This window comes from Lynx canadensis, chromosome A1, assembly GCF_007474595.2.
Source record: "Lynx canadensis isolate LIC74 chromosome A1, mLynCan4.pri.v2, whole genome shotgun sequence".
Lineage (NCBI taxonomy): Eukaryota > Metazoa > Chordata > Mammalia > Carnivora > Felidae > Lynx > Lynx canadensis.
In genome coordinates this window covers 163,384,890-163,407,295 of record NC_044303.2, presented here as the reverse complement: position 1 = coordinate 163,407,295, position 22,406 = coordinate 163,384,890, and the positions used below count along the sequence as shown (strand labels likewise).

The following is a 22,406-nucleotide window of genomic DNA, read 5'->3' as shown; positions in this document are numbered from 1 at the left end:
AACTGATCTCCAAACCCAGGTTCTTGTCTCAAGTTCCATACCTGGCTCACACATTAGATTTGCCTAATGATTTATATAATGCTATGTCTGAGGCTTACTTCTAAACATGTCGATTTAAATAAGAATCCTAATGTTTATTCAGAACTGACAGCTTTTTTACCCAATGCTTCTCCATGAAAAATGCTTCCCATGGCATCTGATAGTATGTTTTAATAATTAAAGAGAAAGATTCTATTATTTTTGTTATTATTTTATACACCTGAACATGTCCAACAAATTTCTCCCATTCTCTCCCACAGAATATCAAGCAGGTTTTTGATACTGATTAAATATCAATATTTATTGATAAATTGATTAATTGAATTGTTTACATTTCCTGAGTTGTTTCAAAATTCTTTGTTACAATAGGTTCTAATAGCCTCAACTGGATATTTCAAAAATAATCGGAATAAGGGAAATAAATTCTCCAGCAAAATTTAACCAGTGAAGACCGTAACTAGTCAAAGAGGAAGGAAGAGATGAGGAGCTGAGCTGAAGGATACAAACATACAAAATTTAGCATAGTTACTTGTGAGGCTGGAACTGAAAACATGAGCCTGGCAAATAGAATCTGATAATGTGTTTTAGACACTGATGGCCACAATATTGGATAAAACAGCCCAAGGTTCAAAAATAAGTAACATACAAATAAAAAGGAAAGGGAAAGGAAGGGAAGGGAAGGGAAGGGACGGATTGCCAGAAAACACCACCACCACCAAGATTGATATAAATAGAAGCATAATTATAATACTTATTTTAGAAGCATGTGATAATACAAGTAATAAATGACTGAATACAGGTTGGATAAAAATTATTACAATAGGTAATGAATGGAGGGCAATACGTAAGAAATATGATATTTTGGAGGGTGATGGGCAAAATGGATGAAGAGTACAAGGTAAAGGCTTCAAGTTGTGGAACGAATTAAGTCATGAGGAAGAAAGGTATGGTATGAAGAATATAGTCAATAGTATTGTAATAGCGTAGTGTGGTGACAGATGGTAGCCATACTTGTGGAGAGCTTAGCATAAGGATAGATTTGTTGAATCATTATGTTGTACATCTAAAACTAATATAACATTGTGTGTTAATGTTACTTCAAAAAAATAATATATTTTCACCTGTCTTAATAAGAAATTAGTGGATACCATCTAAAACTGACAATGAATTAACAACAAATAATATTATTTAGTAACTAGTAAATAAGAAGGAACAGAAAACAAACTTGAAAATAGTTATCTCTAGTCAGTAGGTTGGTATATGTGTGGGGGGAGTGGGATGAAGAGGTCAGTGTTAGTGGAACTTATTTTTATTAAGATCTCAGCACTGTTTGACATTTCAAACTGTATGTATTACTTATATAAAGATTAAATTAAAAACCTTTTGATTTATTCAGGGAAACTATTTTCATGGAGAATAACATAGACTTACAAAGGGTTTTGTGGGTGTTTTAGTGGAATGTCTAAAATTTTCCTTCAATTACAATTTCTTTATTTTGAGAGAGAGACAGAAAAACAGAGAGAGTGAGTTTGGGAGGGGCAAAGAGAGGGGAGAATCCCAAGCAGGCTCTGTGCTGTCAGTGCAGAGTTGAATGTGGGGTTTGAACTCACAAACCATGAGATCATGACCTAAGCCAAAATCAAGAGCCAGACACTTGACTGAACCACCCAGGCGCCCCCCTTCAGTTACAATTTCTTAAACTTTGATACACCTTTGATAGCATATTATCTTTCACTCTATTTCATGCATGTATTTATGAAAAAGATGCACAGGAATTGATATGTCTCAAAGGGAAGCCCATTGTTTGAAGACTTTGTTCAAAGTCCTATTTTCTGAGATTTGGGATTTATATGAAAATATGGAATGTACACGGACTCTGTGTCTGCACATGATGCCAGAATAATTAGCTAAACAATGAAGAATGTAATCAGTCAAGGGAATGCAAAAAGTCTTGATTCATTGCCAAGTTTTTTTTTTTGTTTTTTTTTTTAAATTTTTTTTTTTCAATGTTTATTTATTTTTGGGACAGAGAGAGACAGAGCATGAACGGGGGAGGGGCAGAGAGAGAGGGAGACACAGAATCGGAAACAGGCTCCAGGCTCTGAGCAGTCAGCACAGAGCCCGACGCGGGGCTCGAACTCACGGACCGCGAGATCGTGACCTGGCTGAAGTCGGACGCTTAACCGACTGCGCCACCCAGGCGCCCCCATTGCCAAGTTTTTTCTACCTTGTATGGATACAGGCTCAATGCTTGCCAGCATTTATTAAAAAAAAAGTGTTTTAGATTCATTTGCTATGAATGGTTAAATATAACTCCAAGTTTTCAGTGTCCACACACCCACACACATATTCTTTCTTTCTTTCTTTTTTTTTTTTTTTTTCTCATAGAGGAAATCAAACCTTGAGTTTTAGGTAAAGGTTTTTTTTTTTTTTTTTTTTCCACAATAGTAGAAGTATTCTGGGAACAGAATACTTCATTTTTATGCTCAGAAGCACATTATTTTGTTGAAAACTAAATACAGGCAGCTTATGGCATTAAAACAATCAGGAGTTGGTCAGAAAGGCAGACTCTGTGAGTCATTCACATGGAATAAATTTTAGGTCAATGTGTGCCTTAAGAGTTATGTGCTCCACAGAGCTTTGTGAATTAAAAAGGTCTGTGTACAAACAACAATAAAGTACTCTGAAAATCAAAGTAATCATTATTTCTCCATTACTGATAAGCAGTCTGTCAATACAAATGAATACACCTTTTTAAAAAAAATTAAAGGTAAAGGAAAAGAGTTTTATTCAAGTCCAAGTTAGGACTGCTGCCCGTGATACACGATCTTCATTCACAAAGAAGAAAGTGCTCCACGGAAGGACCATTCAGGGTTATATATACTTTTTACATTAAGAGTTACAAATCAAAAGGCATTGCAGAAAGTAACAGACCTTATCTTAAGCTTTTAATATATGCAGGACTGCATGATTCCAATCCTGTGGGAACTAGGGAGGTTTTACTCCTATCTTTATGTTTAGAATGTTTCCTCCAAGGTTATTTGTTAATGAAGCAGATGTACAATGTGTACTCTGGGCAGAAACTGAGTCCATGCTTTGAGGTTTTGTTGATTTGGGTGACTGTTAAAGTATGGTTCCTCTGAGACCCTTTTGAGCAGGGTGGGCCCACAAACATTAAAAGTTGAAAATTTCCTTCATTTTATCAAGTCTGAAGCTTTAAGATTGAGAAAATGAGAAATCATGTACTGAATTCACTGAATATCTATATATCAGAAGCTTTAAAATTAAACTAATAAAAGAAAAAGTTCATAATGTTGCTAAGATGCTACCACGAGAAATAACAAGCCTAAAGGATCTCCCAAAAAGGACCTCGCAGTCTTTTTTCTCTTCCCTCCTACTAGTACCTTTCTGACATGCTTGTATTCCATCATATTTTCTCTAGTCACAAAATACGAGGCTCTTGGACCTGAACTATGACACTGCCTGGAACAGTAACATGTGCAATCCCAACAATAGCTAACTTTACAGTGATAGTGTTATTTTATGTTATTTATGAATTCGTGAATATTAAAACAGCATTAATATTGAACAAAGGCAAGGGAAAATCTGGGGTATATGATAGTGTGTACAAATAAGTAAGATTACAGACTAGTTTTCAATGAAGTATCTTGTTTTTAATCACTCAGAATTAACTAAGATAAAACTTGTTTTTTTTAATTTTCTTTTTTTTTCAAAGTTTATTTACTTGAGAGAGAAAGAGAGAGGGGTGGGGGGGGGGAGAATCCCAAGCAGGCTCTACACTGTCAGTGCAGAGCCAGATGCAGGGCTTAATCCCAGGAACAAAGAGATCATGACCTGAGTTGAAATCAAGACTCAGATGCTTAACCAAGTGAGTCACTCAGGCGCCCTGAACTTAGTTTTGACTTCAATTTTTTTTACATTTGTTCTCAGGCTTTCCTGAGGGTATTGTTTCTGAAAGTCAAAGAATAATTTATTCTTCAACATTTGAAAACTAAGGTCTTGGGGAACTATATCTACTTTTGTAAATATTAGTTTGTACATTTCCTCATATAGCCACCCTTAGATCAGTGATAGGTGAAAATTTAATATTGCAAAACCAAATATTCCATGAACTTTGGTACATCTCCAAATCAATGTGAAAGGCAAAATATCTTGGATAAAAAATTCCAATATTGCAAAACTAGCATAATGCTGTTAGTTTAATGCCAATACAAATGACATGTTGTTAAATATCTGGTTCTTTAAACTTTAACCTTGTTCTTTTTTTTTTTTTCTCTTGCCTCCTGGATGTCATTTTTTCTCCTGTTCCCAACTGTCTTCTTGTTTATATTGTATAGAAGTTGCCTGAATCAGTTCTCAAGTCCAAGACATGCGTTTCTGATTCTCCGAATAGAATCACATACTCAGCGCTACCAAAACTGGATTTACACATTGCTCTTCTTGTTGACTATACTTATTCCATTCCTTGCCTCAAGGTCACACAGATTCAAATCATAAATCTTTGGACTCTAGAATTTCTTACTAAACTAAGATACTGTCAATGCCCAACCACATTCCCTCAGCACATCCTAGGGAGCTTATTCACAGACCTTTGCCCTACTTGCTGGCATCCTGAGGGAATTTTCTAGTCATGGGAGCAGGTTTGACCCATATATGGAACCTGCTGAAAGTGCCAGGAAGTTGATTGCTTATAATTTAAACCAACATTTTAAGCTAACATTTAAAATATATAAAACAAAGACTTTGAAAATATTGAAGTTAGTTACCTAAGGAAGGTTTTCTGTGATTTTATGGAGACTGCATAATTTTATATACTCAGCTACTGATTTATGGAAATATTATAGAGAAACTTGCAAAAACAGCTGTCAGAAAGTGGAAAGAAATGTCAAAGTGTCCTCATAGTGCTAGCATAAAACATACATTTCTTTTATCATATTGTCTATTTTTTTAAAGAAGATGTGGAAATCTCTGCCTTAAACAAATCATAAAAATTACATTCCTTGTCACACAAATCTAGTAAATGTGTCCTCTAGCCACCTAGTTCCTATACCAGGGCATTATCTGCCAGTCATTTTGTTCCATGGCGTATTTATTATGAGCTTGCTATTTTCTATGTGGCTTATCCATGACCTGTTAGTAATTTTTTCCTAAGCAATAAAAGAAAGGTCATGACTAAAATCATGATGGAGTACCACAACTGGGGAGAAGAGAAGCATGGGGGAAGTCGATCCATGGGACATAAGCAGACTGCTAGCCCAATTAACTTTGAGTCTTCCGGTATCGTCAATAGTGCTGGTGTTGCTGACCATTCAGTCAGTGCTGAAACAGTTGGTAGAAAGGTTCCCGACGGTTCAGACAGGAATTAACGTAAGGGACCTCTCCCAAATCATCATCAGAAACATAATGCTAAAATGTAAAAAGTTTATTGGTTATATCTTATTGGTCTGCTACTGGCCTAGGTATAAAAAGTGCCTCCGAAATGGAGGGGCACCTGGATGGCTCAGTGGTTAAGCATCCAACTCTTGATTTTGGTTCAGGTCATGATCTCAAGGTTCCAGAGTTTGAGCCCTGCACTGAGCCCCACATTGGGCTCTATGCTGACAGTGCGGAGCCTGCTTGGGATTTTCTTTCTCCCTCTCTCTGCCCCTCCCCTGCTCATGCTCTCTCTGTCTCTCAAAATAAGTAAATAAACTTAAAAAATTAAAAAAAAATGTAGAGTACAGAACACGCCATATATATCCTTGCATGCATTCAAATTATCTCATATTTGGCACTTAACGAAATCAATACAGATCAGATATATTCAGAACCTGTTATGTTCCTAAAACCAGTCCAAATGTCTTCACCTATGTTACATTCTTGAGTCCACACAACCTTTTCAGGTGAGTTTAATAGATGAGGAAATGGAGATTTGAGAAGATTAAATGACTTTGTAATTCAAATTAACCACTATAAAATGATGAAAGAATACACTTTAGGTACAGTAACATGAAACCTCATTCTCTTCTCACTGCAAACAACACACGCACAAAGTATCTTTTTGAGGCAGGTTTAGATCCAGTAAATAATTGTTCTGAACAACCTATAACTAAACGTAGTCCAGGAAATGTGTTTCAATACTTAGAAATAATAGCATCATAAAATTTACTGAATACTAACAGAAGCCCTGGGTAAGTAGAAGACCATAGGAAATCATCTACATTGCTTGACAACATTTGACTTTTTTCCCACTGATAAATAAAACGAAAGAAACAGCAGTATAAATAAATCAGTTGTAATCACTATTTACCTTTTATAACTTTTACTTCTTGTCACAAAATAAATCAGAAATAAAGTTATATCACATCAAAGTTTACTGGCCCAGCATTGCCACTGTCAGAGAATTTAGAAGAGAAATAGAAATGCTACTTTACCCCCAGATGCCTCTTTATCTTCCTCTAATCTTCAATTGACCTTTTTACCACCCTTTCAATGCATTCTCTTGGCTTTTATCACTGCTGGCAAATATGAAGAGGTGGGAAAATGTTGAAAAAAGGATTAAAATACTCTTCAGGATTGCTGTCTTCCCAGAGGGAAGAAAACTGCATTAATTTGACTTCTTTTTCCTTTGGCTTACTTCCCAATATGAATGGTCATAACCCTCTAGAAGATTTGTCTCTTCCTCTCCCCCCACTCCCCATCACACTTAAAATAATGTTTTCACTAGACTAATGTTTTTCAAAAAACAGAGCAAAGATTTGGCTTCAAGCAGATTTTGTTTTCCTACCCTGCAAAACTCTTTTAGCAAAAAAAAAAAAAAAAAAAAAAAAAAAAAAAAAAAAAAATTAAAGATCTGGTTAAAGCCTTGAAATTGGAAAAGGGTAAACTACAGAGAATACAAATATTCTCACTTGTTTTTCCTTATGCCTGAGAACAAAGTTTCTTGAAAAATACCAAACTTAAAAAGAAAGGTCTGATGATTTGTTGTTTTTTCTCTCATGATTATACACATTATCCGCTGTGGAATTAGGTGGTTCAAAGGAATAAATATTAGGAAATGGAGTTCTCAATTAAGGGTACTTTTTTATTTTTAATTAACTATGTCCATAAATAAAAGGAGCTCTTAAATGCAGTTACTATTCTTTATTTAATGGTGAGATTTAAAGGATTTGTTAGGGTATCCATAGATCGGAGCCTGGATACTTGCATACCACTTGCCTTTCCTTCGATTAGAATGAAATTATGAGAAGAAATATGGGTTTATGTAATTAAATATGGTATTAATTAATCATAATTATATATTCTTTGTAATAATTACTGTAATAATAATATGCTATTCATTCTTAGTTTTGACTATTTGGCCCTGTTCTTTCATACGCTATTTGTTACCTGTAACTTTGGGGATCCAGAGATCTTTTTTTTTTTCCATTTTCACAATATTCTAATTCACTAAGTTTAGAGAAATCAAGTCAGCTTCTCTGCTTTCAGGAATGAGATTTTTCTTCGTGTAGCAAAACAAATAAGTAAATAAATAGCAGGCATCTGTGCAAAAGCTTTATTGTAATCACAAAATCCAGAGCATGGGGTTTCTGAAAAGTTCTTGACATCATTGATTCAGCCTTTAAAGGAACATCCTAATAGAAAAACTTCAGAATTAAAAAAAAAAAAAAGCAAAAAAAATTCTAGTTGTAAAATACTGCCATACTTTCAGATTCTTGCTATTTGTCTCTGTCATTGATATTTTATGAGAGTCATCTAGGAAAATGGAGCTTAATTTCCATCTTCAGTTATACTATTTTAGAAACTGGCCCATCAATAGGTAGAAAAAGATTGCCTTCAAAATGATATGGATCAGCTCTGTGTTTTCTTCTATAACATCGCTACAGTACAAAGATGACACCGGAGAGCCAGGAACATGGACAAGTCGTACTTAATCTAAAAACAAAGGTAAAGTGCCTTCTTACTGAGTGTCATAAAAGCAAGGACAAGCTTACTGAGGGTAGAGAAGCTGCTTTTACCAAATCAAATTTTCTCTCCCAGCCTAATGTATCATCTAGCTTTAATTAAAGTCACATGCTTAAAAAATCCTTTTGGTCATTCCTGGTATTCCAAAATTTGCATTTCATCATTGGAAATTTGGAAGTAGAGAGGCTCGTGTTATGCTCCTTTGTTTTAAAGGGGAAAAGTTGCATCCCTCCCCCCCCTATATTAATATGTAGAAAGGGTGAAGAATTATGAGGTAAGGCATTGGACTAACATCCTTTCCTCACAAAATAAATTTTCTAGGAATAATAAACCCATTATGTGAAATCATGTATTAGGGCTAAATATTTATGTTTTGATATTTATGTATTCAAATAATAGTGTTTACTTCCTATAATTTATCTGCTTTTTCTTACAATGCTATGACCTTGTAGGCTAGCACAGTTCTCATGTCCTTCCATGCCAACCTCTCTATATTAATTTATAATACAGTAAACTCATTCAAATTCAGCAACTCAAACAATTTTAATTCTGATAACTTGGTAATGTATTCTCTTTGGGATTGTTCAACATGTCAATTTTTTTTTTTTGTCATCCCCAGCTGTTTTCCAAGATGTCTTCTGTCAGGATCTCCCTTAAATCAGTGTTTCCTTTCTGTAATGATATTTATCTATTTCCTTTCTTGAGATCCTAGTGGTATATAGTGATTGAAAGGAGAAAGAAGCTTATGAAGAGAAAAATATAAATCAGGAGGTATTTGACAAACGAGGCACTTCTTACACATGACCTGCCTTTATTTTCCTACTTGCATAAATAAATGCTAATAAATAGGCACTTCTAAGAGTAGATTGTTACTTTGTTTTTCCCAGTAATGCTAAAAGATTCATGTAAATATTCGTTCTCTTTTTCTCAAATAAATTAAGTGAAACATCATGAAAATGAATGATCTAGAATAAGTGAATAATAATACAATAAGTGAATAATAATACAATAAGTGAATAATAATACAATAAGTGAAAAATAAGAAAGACACTTTAAGAATAATACTGTGATATGAGAAACCATGTGGAATGCTCAGACTGTATTTCTACCACACATGGAGTTCTGTAAGATCTTTTCTTTCCATTATTCACACATTTGGATATATGTATCTATTCTATCTCTGTTTCTATCTGTCAACTCCAACAGTACCACACCATTTTGGAGTAGAGGAACAATTACATTTAGGGTGATTTATTTTTGTAATTTTTTAATGTTTATTCATTTTTGAGAGACAGAGACAGAGCATGAGCAGGGGAGGGGCAGAGAGAGAGGGAGACACATAATCTGAAGCAGGCTCCAGGCTCCCAGTTGTCAGCACAGAGGCCAACATGGGGCTCAAACCCACGAACTGGGATCATGACCTACTCCAAAGTTGACTGCTCAACTGACTGAGCCACCCAGGTGCCCCACATTTAGGGTGACTTATATACTATAACCGGTTTCAGTGCTGAGGGGGTAGCAAATTTCTTTATTCATGCCTGTTTGTGACTTAGGACATTTAGGAAAGATCTGAATGAGGTTTTCCTAGTAGCCACAATGTGTTCTTATTTTTCTCTGTAATTTATAACTTTATGCTATCATGAAAATCAAAAACAATATCTGCAGATATTAGGTCCAATACCTTCTTTTATACTCATTCTCTCTGTTTACTCATTTCCTATTCTCTCTTCAACCCACTCTAATCAGAGTTGCATTTCCACTGCTCCACTAAAGTTACTTTTTAAAAAATATTTATGTATTTTTGAGAGAGAGAGAGAATGAGAGCATGAAAGCAGGGGTGGGGCAGAGAAAGAGGGAGAGAGAGAATCCCAAGCAGGCTCCACGCTGTCAGTGCAGATGTAGGGCTCAGTCTCATGAACTGTGAGATCATGACCTGAGCCAAGATCAAGAGTCAGACACTCAACCGACTGAGCCACCCAGGCGCCCCTAATGTTACTCTTGTATAAGTGCTTTGCGATCTCTATCTTTGAAACCCAATGGATGATCCACAGTGTTCCCTTACAGGATCTCTTAACACTTAACACCATTGGTCTATCTCACCATTTTCAAATATTTTCTTTACTTGACTTCTGGGTTACAACAGTCTTCAGAACCCTGCGCACATAATTTTACTCTTACTTCACAAGTGGTTCCTTTTTAGACTCCTCTGATTTCTTCTCCTTTTTTCTTTTTTTAACTCGTAGCCAGAATTACTATCAAACTCCATTAATTGGGACAGAGACCCTTGTGGTGTTAGGAAAGACTTGCCCCTCATGTAGCACACTACCTGCACGTTTTTCTCCTCTTTGAATCACTACATCTTGGAGCATATGGTGCTCATCGGCACAATCTTTCTTTCTCTCTTTCTTTCTTTCTTTCTCTCTCTCTCTCTTTCTTTCTTTCTTTTTTTTTTTTTTCTTTTTACACTCGCATCCGGATGGTCTGATTTAATTTCAAAGCTTCAAATACCATCTTCTACACCTGTAATTCCCTACTTTATATCTCAAGCATTCATTGTGTTCCTAAACTCAGATGTCAGTAACTATAAATGCCTGCTTAACTTTTGTACTTGAATATGTAATAGAGCTCTTTATCAAGCGTCATTATCTGAATTGTTTTCCGCCATAAACCTGAGAGTCCTTCAGTCTCCATAAATGATACCTTCTATTTCACAACCAAACCTTGACCAAACCATGAACAGGGAAATCGTCTCAATCTTAAAAATGATATCCTGAGCTTGATTAACTCTCAATTCTTCTTGCACTGCTGCCACATTCGCCCAGGCCACATAGCTTCTCACCTGGGTATCGTAGTAGCTTCAGCCCAATTTAGTTAATGAGCCACAAGAACTTCAAGTAATTCTGCTAACTAGGAGAAGATGTAGGAGTAAGGCAAACGCAGAAAAATAAGCTTGAAGGGGACAGGGTCATTTGTGATGACATTTATTAACATCTGATGTTGTACATATGAAAACTAAGGATGAAAGATTGGTTTTTAGGACTCAAATAACTTTAGATTGAGAACCCTAATAGGATTTAAGACAAAAATTCTATTCTATGATAATTTTAGTGTTCTTAGTGATTTGAAAGTTGTAGGGTCGACGGGAAAAATACTACTTTGTTTACATTTAGGAAGATTAGATCTCTGGACTTAAATATGACAGGTAAGAGACAAAGGTGGGATATCACTTTAAAGTTTATCACTTTAAAGTGAGCAATCAATATGTGCATTTAATTAACACATTTCTACTTGTTTAGGATATTTTGCTTACTATAAGGACTAATAAAAGCTCTGATATACCAGGCTTCCCTCTGATGGCAGTAATGATTCTGACCCAATCTACTTGCTTATACTTTCACACATTCCAATTTATCCTGAATGATCTATTTTGCCACTGGAAACAAGGTAGGATAATAAGAAATACAAAGTTCTTTTAACTAGATCTCTGAATCAGGTTTTGAATCATTGAGGTGAATCATTCTGCTGTCTGGCCCCAGGCAGTGGGGAAGAAATCCACGAAAGAGAGCTTCTGAAAAATGTCCACTACTCTCAATCCCTTCCAGGTATATGGCCCTCTCTGAGAGCACTGAGCTAAGAACTCTTTCTTGACTTTATTTCTTAAGTTTAAGTGATACATCTCATTTAAAACTCCTTCACTTCTCTTAGTATTTCTCCCTCCTTAGATTAGAATGTGGCAAGCAAGTGGCCATGAAAGAAATAAAACTGAGAAACAAAGTATATGATAAGCACTGAATCCCAGGTAACAAAAGAAAATCTCTAACATTCTAAACAATGAGGATACATTTTGTTTTAAAAACTAAAGAGTCCATCAACTGATGACTGGATAAAAAAGATGGTTTATATATACTATGGAATACTACTTGGTGATGAGAAAGAATGAAATTTGGCCATTTGCAGCAACCTGGATGGAACTGGAGGGTATTATGCTAAGTGAAATGAGTTAGTCAGAGAAAGACAGGTATCCTGTGTTTTCACGCATAAGTGGATCTTGAGAAATTTAACAGAAGACCATGGGGGAGGGAAAGGGAAAAAAATTTACAGACAGGGAGGGAGGCAAACCATAAGAGACTCTTAAATACTGAGAACAAACTGAGGGTTGATGGGGGGTGGGGGAGAGGGGAAAGTGGGTGATGGGTGTTGAGGAGGGCACTTGTTGCGATGAACACAGGGTGTTGTATGGAAATCAGTTTGACAATAAATTATATTAAAAAAACTAAAGAGAAGCATATTTTATTATTGCAATAGCTCATCCTCATGGTTATTACCATGTGTACTCTAAAGAGCCATGGTCTTAACCTCATACCTTATTTCCAATTAAGAAACTGCTTATAATCACCCTCTGTGTAATAAAGTACTGTGCTCTTCAAATGTCCAGTAAGTACTTATTTAAAAATTATTTTATTTGACTTTGATATTTTGTTTGATATCTTTCCACACACAAGAAAATTTCACTATTAATCATAATTATGGAAAGTGAAGAAGTCTTTAAGAAAATATAAATAAGCCTAAAAGTTTGGTGAATTCAGATTTTATTATTTTGAATTTAACATAATGGTAAACAGCATGAAAGGCTAACAAACATTAAATTATCCGTAAGATGGAAGGACAGTGTTAATTTTTCTTTGGTGATTTTTTTCTTTAGTTTGTGTGTGTGTGTGTGTGTGTGTCCTCATAATTTGCATTTTTAATCCTTTAGCTCATATAGACCCTATCATGTTTCCTTTTGCAGTTTTTCAGTTTGGTTTGTTTGTACCCAGAACTGTCCAAGACCAAAGCCTTATTGAGCATTTTCGGGGGGGTCATATTCACATTTCTGTATCACATTTCAACTAAAACAAGATTCAAGATGGAGTAAGTGTTGAAATGGAAAAAAATACTATGATAACATTGTCAACTAGTCTTAAATATTTCAAAAACTTTCACTTTCCTCCCTGAGTTAGGGTTTGTTTTAGAATGGTTTTAGCAGTTTGTTTTCATGTCCTGTGTCTAACATCTCCTCCTAACTTACCAGCTGGCAAAAGTGTTTTTCCTTTTCCAATTTCCTTAGAAGTCCTTCCTGTAGCACTAAGGATGGCACTTAGCTGCCAGAAGCAGCAATCCAGTTAAAGTGGCTTCATTAAGAGAAAGGTTTATTTCTTTCTTCAGGTATAAGAAATTGGAGGTGGAAAGCCAAGGAATAGTATGTTGGTGTCGTGAACAATAGGGCCCTACTTCTTCTTTCCATTCTACCACGCTTAGCATGTGGCTTTCATCCTAAGCTTGACTTGTGGTTCAGTATGGCTGTTGGAGTTATCATAGCATCTTTCTAAGCTGTAGAAAAAGGAAGGGCGAAAGACAAAATATTTCTCAGAGGTCCTACCCAATCTCTGCTTTTACATCATTGGTCACTTCTAACTGCAAAGAATGTGTCTCCTATGCTGTCCTTAGCATATGACTTAAATTCATCAAAATCTACCTTGGAAAATGTCTACTCGTTTTATTAACAGTGAAGGATATTCTCATCTGTAATGGTACAAGGTCTTAGGCTGGGATTTTCCAGACTTCACTAATTTTAGTATCACCTTCAAGTTTTTGACACATACAGCTTGGACTATCACTTAATTAATACATTTATTTTATCTTACATAGCTTTGAAAATATTCTTTGCGATAATCTGCTTAATATCATAGGTTTAGTATTTTAGTTATGCTTTTTCAAGTCACATTAAAACAAATATCATAAATAACTATTTCAAAAAGTTGATCGATGTCTTTTCTAAAATAATCTGTACACAATTCGTTCACATACTATCAGCAATGGTTAGTTAATATTATGTGTCAACTTGACTATACTATGGTGCCCAGTTATTATGGCCAAACAGTAGTCCAGATGCTGCTGGGAAGGTATTTTTTTAGATATGTTTAATATTTACAATGAGTAGACATTAAGTAAAGCAGAACACCCTCCATCATATCGATGAGCCTCATCCAATTAGTTGAAGACTTTAAGATCCTCAAGATTGCATGGTCATGAGCATCCCTGGATTGTATCTTTTCAGTGCAGATCCTGAGGGGTAGAGGGTCTTTTCCATTAGAAAATTCCCCAGGGAAGGATTGCATCTGGCCTGGTTTGCATACCTTGCCCAGCACTTGGTACTGTTTGGACAGAAGAGTGAGGTGCTGTTATTGGCCTGACCTTGTGCATATCGAGCCATACCTGTTCATGACAAATTATTTGGATTATAAGAACTTCAGTTGCTGCAGAGTATTTTTATTTGTTCATGAGTAGCTTCCTTTTGCCCCTAAGGTCACACTGTACGGGTGGGACAAACTTCTTGAAGTCTGGCTCTGGTTTCTTTTGTGCTGCATTTGAGAGAGAGAAGAATAAAATAATGCTTGTGGGTGTGTGTGAAGGAGAGAGGGAAGCAGAGAGAAGGATAAGAAGGAAGGGAGAGAGAGACAAAGGATAGAGAGGCAATACCATTAAATGAAGAGAGAAGGAGAAACTGAAAAAAAAGCAAAGCAATAAGGATCTCTATGGAAACAGAGAAAGACATGAGGAGGACAGAGAGAATATGAATTGATAAATTGAAGATACAGGTCTGCCTCAGAACTCTCTGCCTTGGCTAAAGCCTATATGTTCATGGAAAATTTTGACTCCCCTTTGAAAAACATGGCTTTAGATGAAAAGAATTGCTTACTTGCAAGAATAGGAATGAGATTTTACAAAAATAATTGTTGAGTATTGATGCCTGACTAGATATAATTGAAAATGGTTATTATCCTATAAGTGTTTTATAAAGTGTAGTGAAATATGCCTTGAACTTAACCCCTTCAGCACAAACTATACTTCTCCTAGTTATGAAAAGCAAAATATGGAGTATATTTTGTACTCTTGGCTTTAAAACCACACACAAAAGAGGGAGAAACGGCCTGTGCATTCAAATTTTTTTTGCCTAAGGCCATGTAGAAACACAACAACATATAAGCCTGTTATCCCTCTCAAATTTAAGTCAATTATAAAATCAACAAATCCTTCCAAAGGGGCTGAGATCAGGCATCTCTTATTGAATTCCTTTCTACCTGTCAATAGTTTCTTAAGAATCTAGTAGATACATACTTATTCAATGGTTAATATGAATTCAGTTTCCATAACTAAAAATGTGTTGCCTCATAGAAGGGAGACTGGGAATCTGTATGGCATTTGGCTTTATGGACATATTGAAAATGAAATATTTATGTACAAATATACTTTGAAACATATTGCAGTAAGATATTGGGCAGGGTGTTTCTTTACAAAATTTTTTTTTTACATTTATTTATTTTTGATAGAGACAGAGCACAAGTGGGGGAGGGGCAGAGAGAGAAGGAGACACAGAATCGGAAGCAGGCTCCAGGCTCTGAGCTGTCAGCACAGAGCCCGATGTGGGGCTTGAACCCACAAACCATGAGATCATGACCTGAGGTGAAGTCAGACCTAACTTCTTAGGCACCCAGGTGCCCCAGGGTGTTCCTTTTTAAATGTCAACCTTAATTTTACAACAAGGTTTGCATCACAGCATTGCAGCAAAATCATGGGGCACTGTTTCCTTACAATTGATTATATGAGCCCTAAATCTGACCATCCGTGCCCATTATTTGTAAGACTAATGGTGTTGTCCTCTTTCTCCATAATGGTCATGCATCCCTTGAAAGAAGGGAGAATATTTTATCCTCCATATACTTTGTTTTTAATCTTCCATATATATTTTAAAAATACTGAGCACAGATCTAAGCATATGGTGCATGCATAATTCATATTTATTAACTTGATGTGGTTCATCCTACCTTAATATGGCTGCCAGCAGATCTTGTGAATCAGCCTACAAACTAATTTCTTTTCAGATTCCCAAACCTTTCTTGCCTTAACATTCCTTTCAAAGTATCCAGTATGCTGTCCCCTGACTATAATCTGGGCCAAAACCTTGATGAGGGCATATGAACATGTATGTCACTATCTGTCTCCTTCCATCTCATCTTTGCTGTTGTTTGTAAGGTATTATTTTGTGGTTTTCTTTCTTTCTTTCTTTCTTTCTTTCTTTCTTTCTTTCTTATTGAGTCATTAAGATTTTTATTATATTCTTGGAAAGATGGATTTATGGCTGGCTACCTCCTCATTGTCGTATCTTTATCCTGAATCCAGACTTATGGCTCTGCATATTTTTCACATCCAGTTTGGAGAGCAAGTCACACATCTGGGTCCCCAAATCAGAATGGGTGATATTACAGATGGAATTGTGTCCCCTAAAAATTCAAGCCTTTATCCCTGGTATGGCTGTATTTGAAGACAAGGCCTTTAAGGAGATAATTAGGGTTAAATGAGTCTTAAGGGTGAGGCCCTAATCCAATATGACAGGTCCCTTACAAGAAGTGAAAGAAACACCGGAGATGAACATGCATGGAGGAAAAATGTTGTGAGGACACAGTGAGTTAAAAAGTTCCAGTCTGTGTTTTAGTCTACAGCTGTAGAGAGAGGTCTCAGGAGAAACCAAACCTGCCAACACCTTGATCTTGGACTTCCAGCTTCCAGAACTGTAACAGATAAATTTCAGTTATTTAAGCCACTCACTCTATGGTATTTTACTATGGCAACCCATAGCAGACTAATTGGCATCTACAAAATTTCAGAGCAGAAGGCATAGATATAGATAAGCCATTAATGTCATTAATTTATAAAAGAAATCTAGAAGGATTAAATTTTTTTATTGTTTATTTATTTTTGAGAGAGAGACAGACAGACAGACAGAGCATTAGCTGGGAAGGGCAAAGAGAAAGAGAGACACAGAATCTGAAGCAGGCTCCAATTGGGACTTGAACCCACAAACTATGAGATCATGATTTGAGCCAAAGTCAGTTGCTTAACCAACTGAGTCACCCAGGCACCCCATGAAAGGACTTTTTTGAGAATATACTTTTTAGTATAACATGAAGTATAACACACGTAGAGAAAAATGGGTAAATTGTGAGTGTAAATTCTGATGATCTTTTTCCAAAGTAATTCCAAAGATTACACTCATGTAATCATCAACAAGATTAAATTATAGGACACTATGATTTGTATGTAAGTACATGTGTATGTTGTGAGATAGTGATTAATTTATTTGTTCTTTATGGATATCCACATATCCAATAAATGCAGCAAAAATTATTAGAAAGATATCTAGTTTTTATTATTCTTCATGCCAACTTTGCCAGAAATCAGGTTCTATCTGTATGTGTTTCTTGTTCCTATTGTTCTATCTGTACCTGTACTACACGGTCTTAACTACTGTAGTCCTATAAGTGTATGTTATTCAACACTGTCTTAGGTGTCCATGCTTCTCCACCTTTTTACAGAAATGTGAGAATCAACCTGGCAATCTCCATTAAAAGAACTGCTTGGATTTTGATTGGTGTGACACTGAATCTACAAATCAATTAACAGAGACATAACATATTTATAGTATTGAATTTTCTGATTCTCAAGTGTTTTATCTTTCCATTTATTTATGTCTTAATTCCACTCTGTGATAGTTTGTAACTTTATGTGTAGAGTTTTTACAGATATTTCATTGTTTATTCATAGATATTTGATGTTTTGATAGGACTGTAAGTTGCACCATTTTTTCCTCTTTTTTTTTTTTTTTTTTTTTTGGTGGCAGAGTGATAGGGGGAGAGGAATAGATAGAGGGAGAGTTTGAATCCCAAGCAGACTTCATGCTGTGAGCATAGACCTCTAATTGGTGCTTGATCCCACAACCCTGGGATCATGACCTGAACTGAAATCAAAAGTCAGATGCTCAGCCAACTGGGCCCCCAGGTGCTCCACATCATTTTACATTTATACAAATACTTCTTCTAGCTTATGCTACTACATCTAAGGTCAGCTTAATCATAGTTTGGGATAACTATTCTTGTGTTTATAAAGTTAAGGTGAAACGTTACATCTTAATAAAGTAGCTTTTTTCCCCCTAATTAAATGGATTTGAATAAGGTGAAAAACTAAAATCTAGAACCTCTTTTCACTATTTTATTTGTTGGGGGCAAACTTTAAAACTTATCATTGCCATTTTTCTTCAATTACAAAATTAGAAGGATATGAAATGGTCAAGAGGAAGTTATTACTGGAAACCCAAAAATGGTCAACAGGTATCTAATTTTATTCATTGAACAAAGAGAGCTAAAGGGGGTAAGTTCTTTTGGCAATAACTTAAATGTATTTAAAAGGGAAGAAAACTACACTAGTTGTTTGTTTCATGCGTGGAAGAAAAGGATACATGGAATTGAAGAAGCTAGGGGGGAAAGTGTCTATTAAATAAACACCTATCATTTGTGAAGCAGTTCTAGCATCAGGTGTGGACCTTTGGTTTCTCTTGGGCAGTGATCTTATGTTTTATGTATCTAGAGTGAGATTCTATAGCTGGGTAATGAGTGGGTAGAGTGAGTGAATACATTTTAATTTCAATTCATATCAAATGACCATGATCACAGATTTAGCACCTTAGATTTACTTCCCTGTACTTGAGTCATCTATTGCTATGAATCCTGAGAAAGCAGTATTCTGACAGCATGCTGACAGCATCTATCCATGCTGACAGCAGAGAGCCTGATTCCGGGGTGAAACTCACAAACCATGATATCATGACCTGAGCTGAAACCAAGAGTTGGACATTTAACTGACTGAGCCATCCAGGTACACTTGAAAACAAAAATTTAAAGTGTCAAGAGAATATGGAAGTAGAAAATATTAATTAGGAAAACAAATCAATCCCAATACAATTATAGTAATAAGAGTGATCTAAATATTTGTGCTTAATGGTGAAGAGTCTCAGATTTGATTATGTAAAACCAGTGTGATTCAAAAACATGGCATTTTCAGGCTAGAGATTTTGAAAACACAGTAGGTAACAATGACAGATGTAGTTAACTGAATTCAACTAAAATAAATTTAAAGGAAGGCATGGGTAACAAATAAAATGCAGTAACAATAATCATTGTTAAATGATATAGTTTTAATTATGTTCAGGGACTGCATATGTCTTCAAAACTATAAATGGCTGTGATTCTTATGTCCTTAATAACAAGGGAAAATGTATTATCAAAAATATCAGTGAAATCTAATTGGGAAAAGGAAAGGGTACATTTTTTATATTGGATATAAATGAGAAAATATTTCTGCTTTTTTATCATCATCATGGGATACAATTTATACTTCTTCTAGTCTGTGTGTTTGGATAGTCCATGAGATAATTTCCAGACTTAGATTTTTTCCCCCTATGTCCTTGAATTATTGTGTTGAATGGTTCTTAATGAAATACAACATATTTTGAGTAAAATTTGAAAAAAAAGTTTTTTTGGGCTACTCCATGTGGAATTTGAAAAACATGAGGCAGCCTATTAAGCTTTGGGGAGAGGGTGGAGGGGAGGAGAATGTTCTTTCAATCCAGAGTTGAGAATGATAGCTTGATAGATGTCTGTACCTTTCCTGGAAAAGGTAGATCGCTCTTAATCTTCAATCACAGCAGTCTTTATGTGTTATTTTAGTGGTTATCTTAAGTAAATGTCAAATTTCTCCAATTTGCTTAGGTTGTCTTCCTGCCTAATATTGGCTTTATTCTTCATCCTGTACTTACAGCCTAACTCAGGCTCTGCTGAGGGACAGGCAACACAAGAAGACAAGACACTAGGGTTAGAGCCAGATATTGACGTAGTTTGAGAATTTCCTGAGCCATCACAGAGTTGTCAGAGTGATCTTATTTTCAGATCTGGCTATCTCAGGGCTTCAAGAGTGTTGGTCACCAAAACAACATCCTCAGTGGAACACCAGCAGCCTCATGCTCATTGTTGTCCAAGGCAACTCTGGATGTCTATATGCCTGTTATTCTGGGATTTATTCAAGTGAGTGTCCATATTTTCCCCATTTTGGTGGAGTTAAAAATGAAAAGGAATATGTGATAGTAAAACTAATTGAAGAAAACCCATGAAAGTAATCAGAAAAATTAATGTGATCCAAGTGTTCTATATTCATTAACCAATTATAATTTTCATATCAATTACACTGTCAGATTAAACACACAATTTTTTTCAGAGCCTGTACGTTGCTCAACTGATCGTCACATGCTTTCAAATTAATACACATCACCAACAATAAAAATCCTGAAGTCTGAGTAAGTTGGCAATTATGCTGATGAATAAAGAAATTAGAATACAAAGGGCGAGTCTTGCTTTGCAATACAATACTCAGTCTTCTCTTGGTAAAGGTTTCAGGTGAGTAATCTGTACCCTTACTACTCTACACATTTATGGGGCATTTTGGAGGGGACAGGCTATGGATTTATAGTAAGGTAATTTCTCTGGCGTATATTTTTACCTTATCAGATAACCAAACGCTGCTGCTGTGTAGTAGAGGCCTTGCTCTTCATTAGACTGTGCATGTGAATCTACCAGAAGAGGAGAGAGCAGAAGACATAAAAGAATTGTCTCTCTCCAGTTACCATGTCAACATCTGCCATATTCTTCCTCAGCAGCTCCAACCCTCTCCATGATGGCTATTGGTTGTGAAGAGCATGGGTATGTGTCTGTCACTATAGCTGATGCCCACCTTGTCAATGCCAATGTCTGTGCCAAAACCTAGATTCTGATACTTGGAAAATTGGGATCCAGAATTGTGGGGGCTATAGCCCTTAGGGCTACAGAGTATTGAGCAGAACTGGAGAGCATGTTCATTTTCTGATTCTAGCTTACATTTTCTTAGAACCAAGTCTAGTATGTCATGAACGAAGATCATTTATATATGCCTGCAGGCCCATCTGCCAGTTGGCCCAGATTCTAGTCTGACAATTGGCTAATACTTCATGCATCCATTTCTCTCATAAAGATCAGTTTAGGCCACCAAACTTAACCTGCTTGCACACCTCCTCCAGGAAACATCCATCATGCCTGAGTAACTCTGATTCCCAGCAAAGGACACAGGTGGGACACAGAGTGGGGAGGGGCAGAGTAGGAAACAGCAAAGGACACAGAGTGGGGAGGGGCAGAGTAGGAAACAGAATCTGAAGCAGGCTCCAGGCTTTGAGCTGTCAACACAGAGCCCAACATGGGGCCTAAACCCATGCACCATGAGATCATGACCTGAGCCAAAGTCAAATGCTTAACTGACTGAGCCACCCAGACACACCAGAATTTGTTCCTTTCATCAACTATTGCACCTACATGAAGATGTCAATTAAAACTGAACCCAGGAATTTTGACTTGCCAGAATGTGTCCTCTTCAGAAGTTATTTTCAATTTCTTTAAGTCAAAAATTCCTGAAATGATATTTGTCTTTATAAGGATTCCCCAAAATACATTTTATTCAGAGAATTTATATTTGAGAGGAGTAGAATTTTGATTCCTATTAAAATGATTTATCTTTATTGTTTCATTCTATTTCAAGAGCAAGTCAATTTTGTAAATTCATTTCCAAATGTCTCTAGAGATCTGCTGACTACTCTCAAGCAATTACAAATAATCAAAGGGTAGACCATTATCTGAGATGGAGTGATGGTTCTATTAACTTCTAAAGTGAGCATCCGTGTATATAAGAACAGTGAATTTTCCCTAAATTCTAATCTTAACTACCTACCTCTTAACAGGAAATAAATACAGGAGACCTTCTCTATTGAAGTGGAAATAGAGACACACGTTTCGGTTGTTTATAAAAATCCACTATCTCAAGTCAATGGAAGACTATAGTAAGGAAACGTGACACTTTCAAGATTCATAGACATTTAGGGATTTAAAGGAAATGGAAAATGGCACTTCAAAGCTAATAAACAGTTTAGGGATTTGGTTTTCCATAGTTTCACTAGCTGGAGCAAGTTGAAGGATAGCAAGAACTATTTATTGCCTGGAAATTATTCATCAGAATTCTTACATGATGAATGAAATTTTAGAAATAAATAACATAGGTATGGGAGCAGCTAATAGGTATTTTTGGAGCACTCACTTGTAGAGGAAGTCTACCAGATAAGTTTGAGGTCTTTTAGTCTCTCCAGCCTGTGGTTGCTCATTCCAGTCATGGGGCCAGCTTCCTGGGAACTGCCGCTTGCTCTCAAGTTTCCTTGGAATGTCACAGAGATGATCGTGGGTCATAGACTGCAAAGCGTTCTTGAACTAAGGCAGAATAAAACACAATCTTACAGAGCCTGTATATTCTTTAAATGCCCTGCCCTGCCTTTTGCTCCCCTTTTCCTCCTCCGAGTCATTCCTAGACCACTATACATTCCCCTCTTCATCAGCTAACTTAGCAGGAGCTACTTACTTGGTTACCTATGTGCATCATCTTTCTCTTGAAAATTTCCTAGC

The 22,406-nt window shown here is 36.0% G+C and overlaps 1 protein-coding gene across 15 annotated transcripts in view; it reads left to right on the top strand.

The window, feature by feature from the left end:
- The window catches only part of SLCO4C1 (solute carrier organic anion transporter family member 4C1), a 113,068-nt gene that overhangs the window by 72,873 nt on the left and 17,789 nt on the right, over window positions 1-22,406 (top strand). For 6 of the 15 annotated variants that reach the window (XM_030325789.1, XM_030325647.1, XM_030325709.1 and 3 more), the window contains 3 exons: window positions 19,824-19,958; window positions 20,149-20,327; window positions 20,439-21,097. In XM_030325789.1, the coding sequence (XP_030181649.1) occupies window positions 19,824-19,958; window positions 20,149-20,211 (198 nt within the window). In that variant the 3' untranslated portion in view covers window positions 20,212-20,327; window positions 20,439-21,097. Of the gene's footprint in view, window positions 1-19,695; window positions 19,803-19,823; window positions 19,959-20,148; window positions 20,328-20,438; window positions 21,098-22,406 lie in introns of those variants that run through there. The other 9 variants (XM_030325661.1, XM_030325654.1, XM_030325736.1 and 6 more) reach the window with 6 other exon arrangements.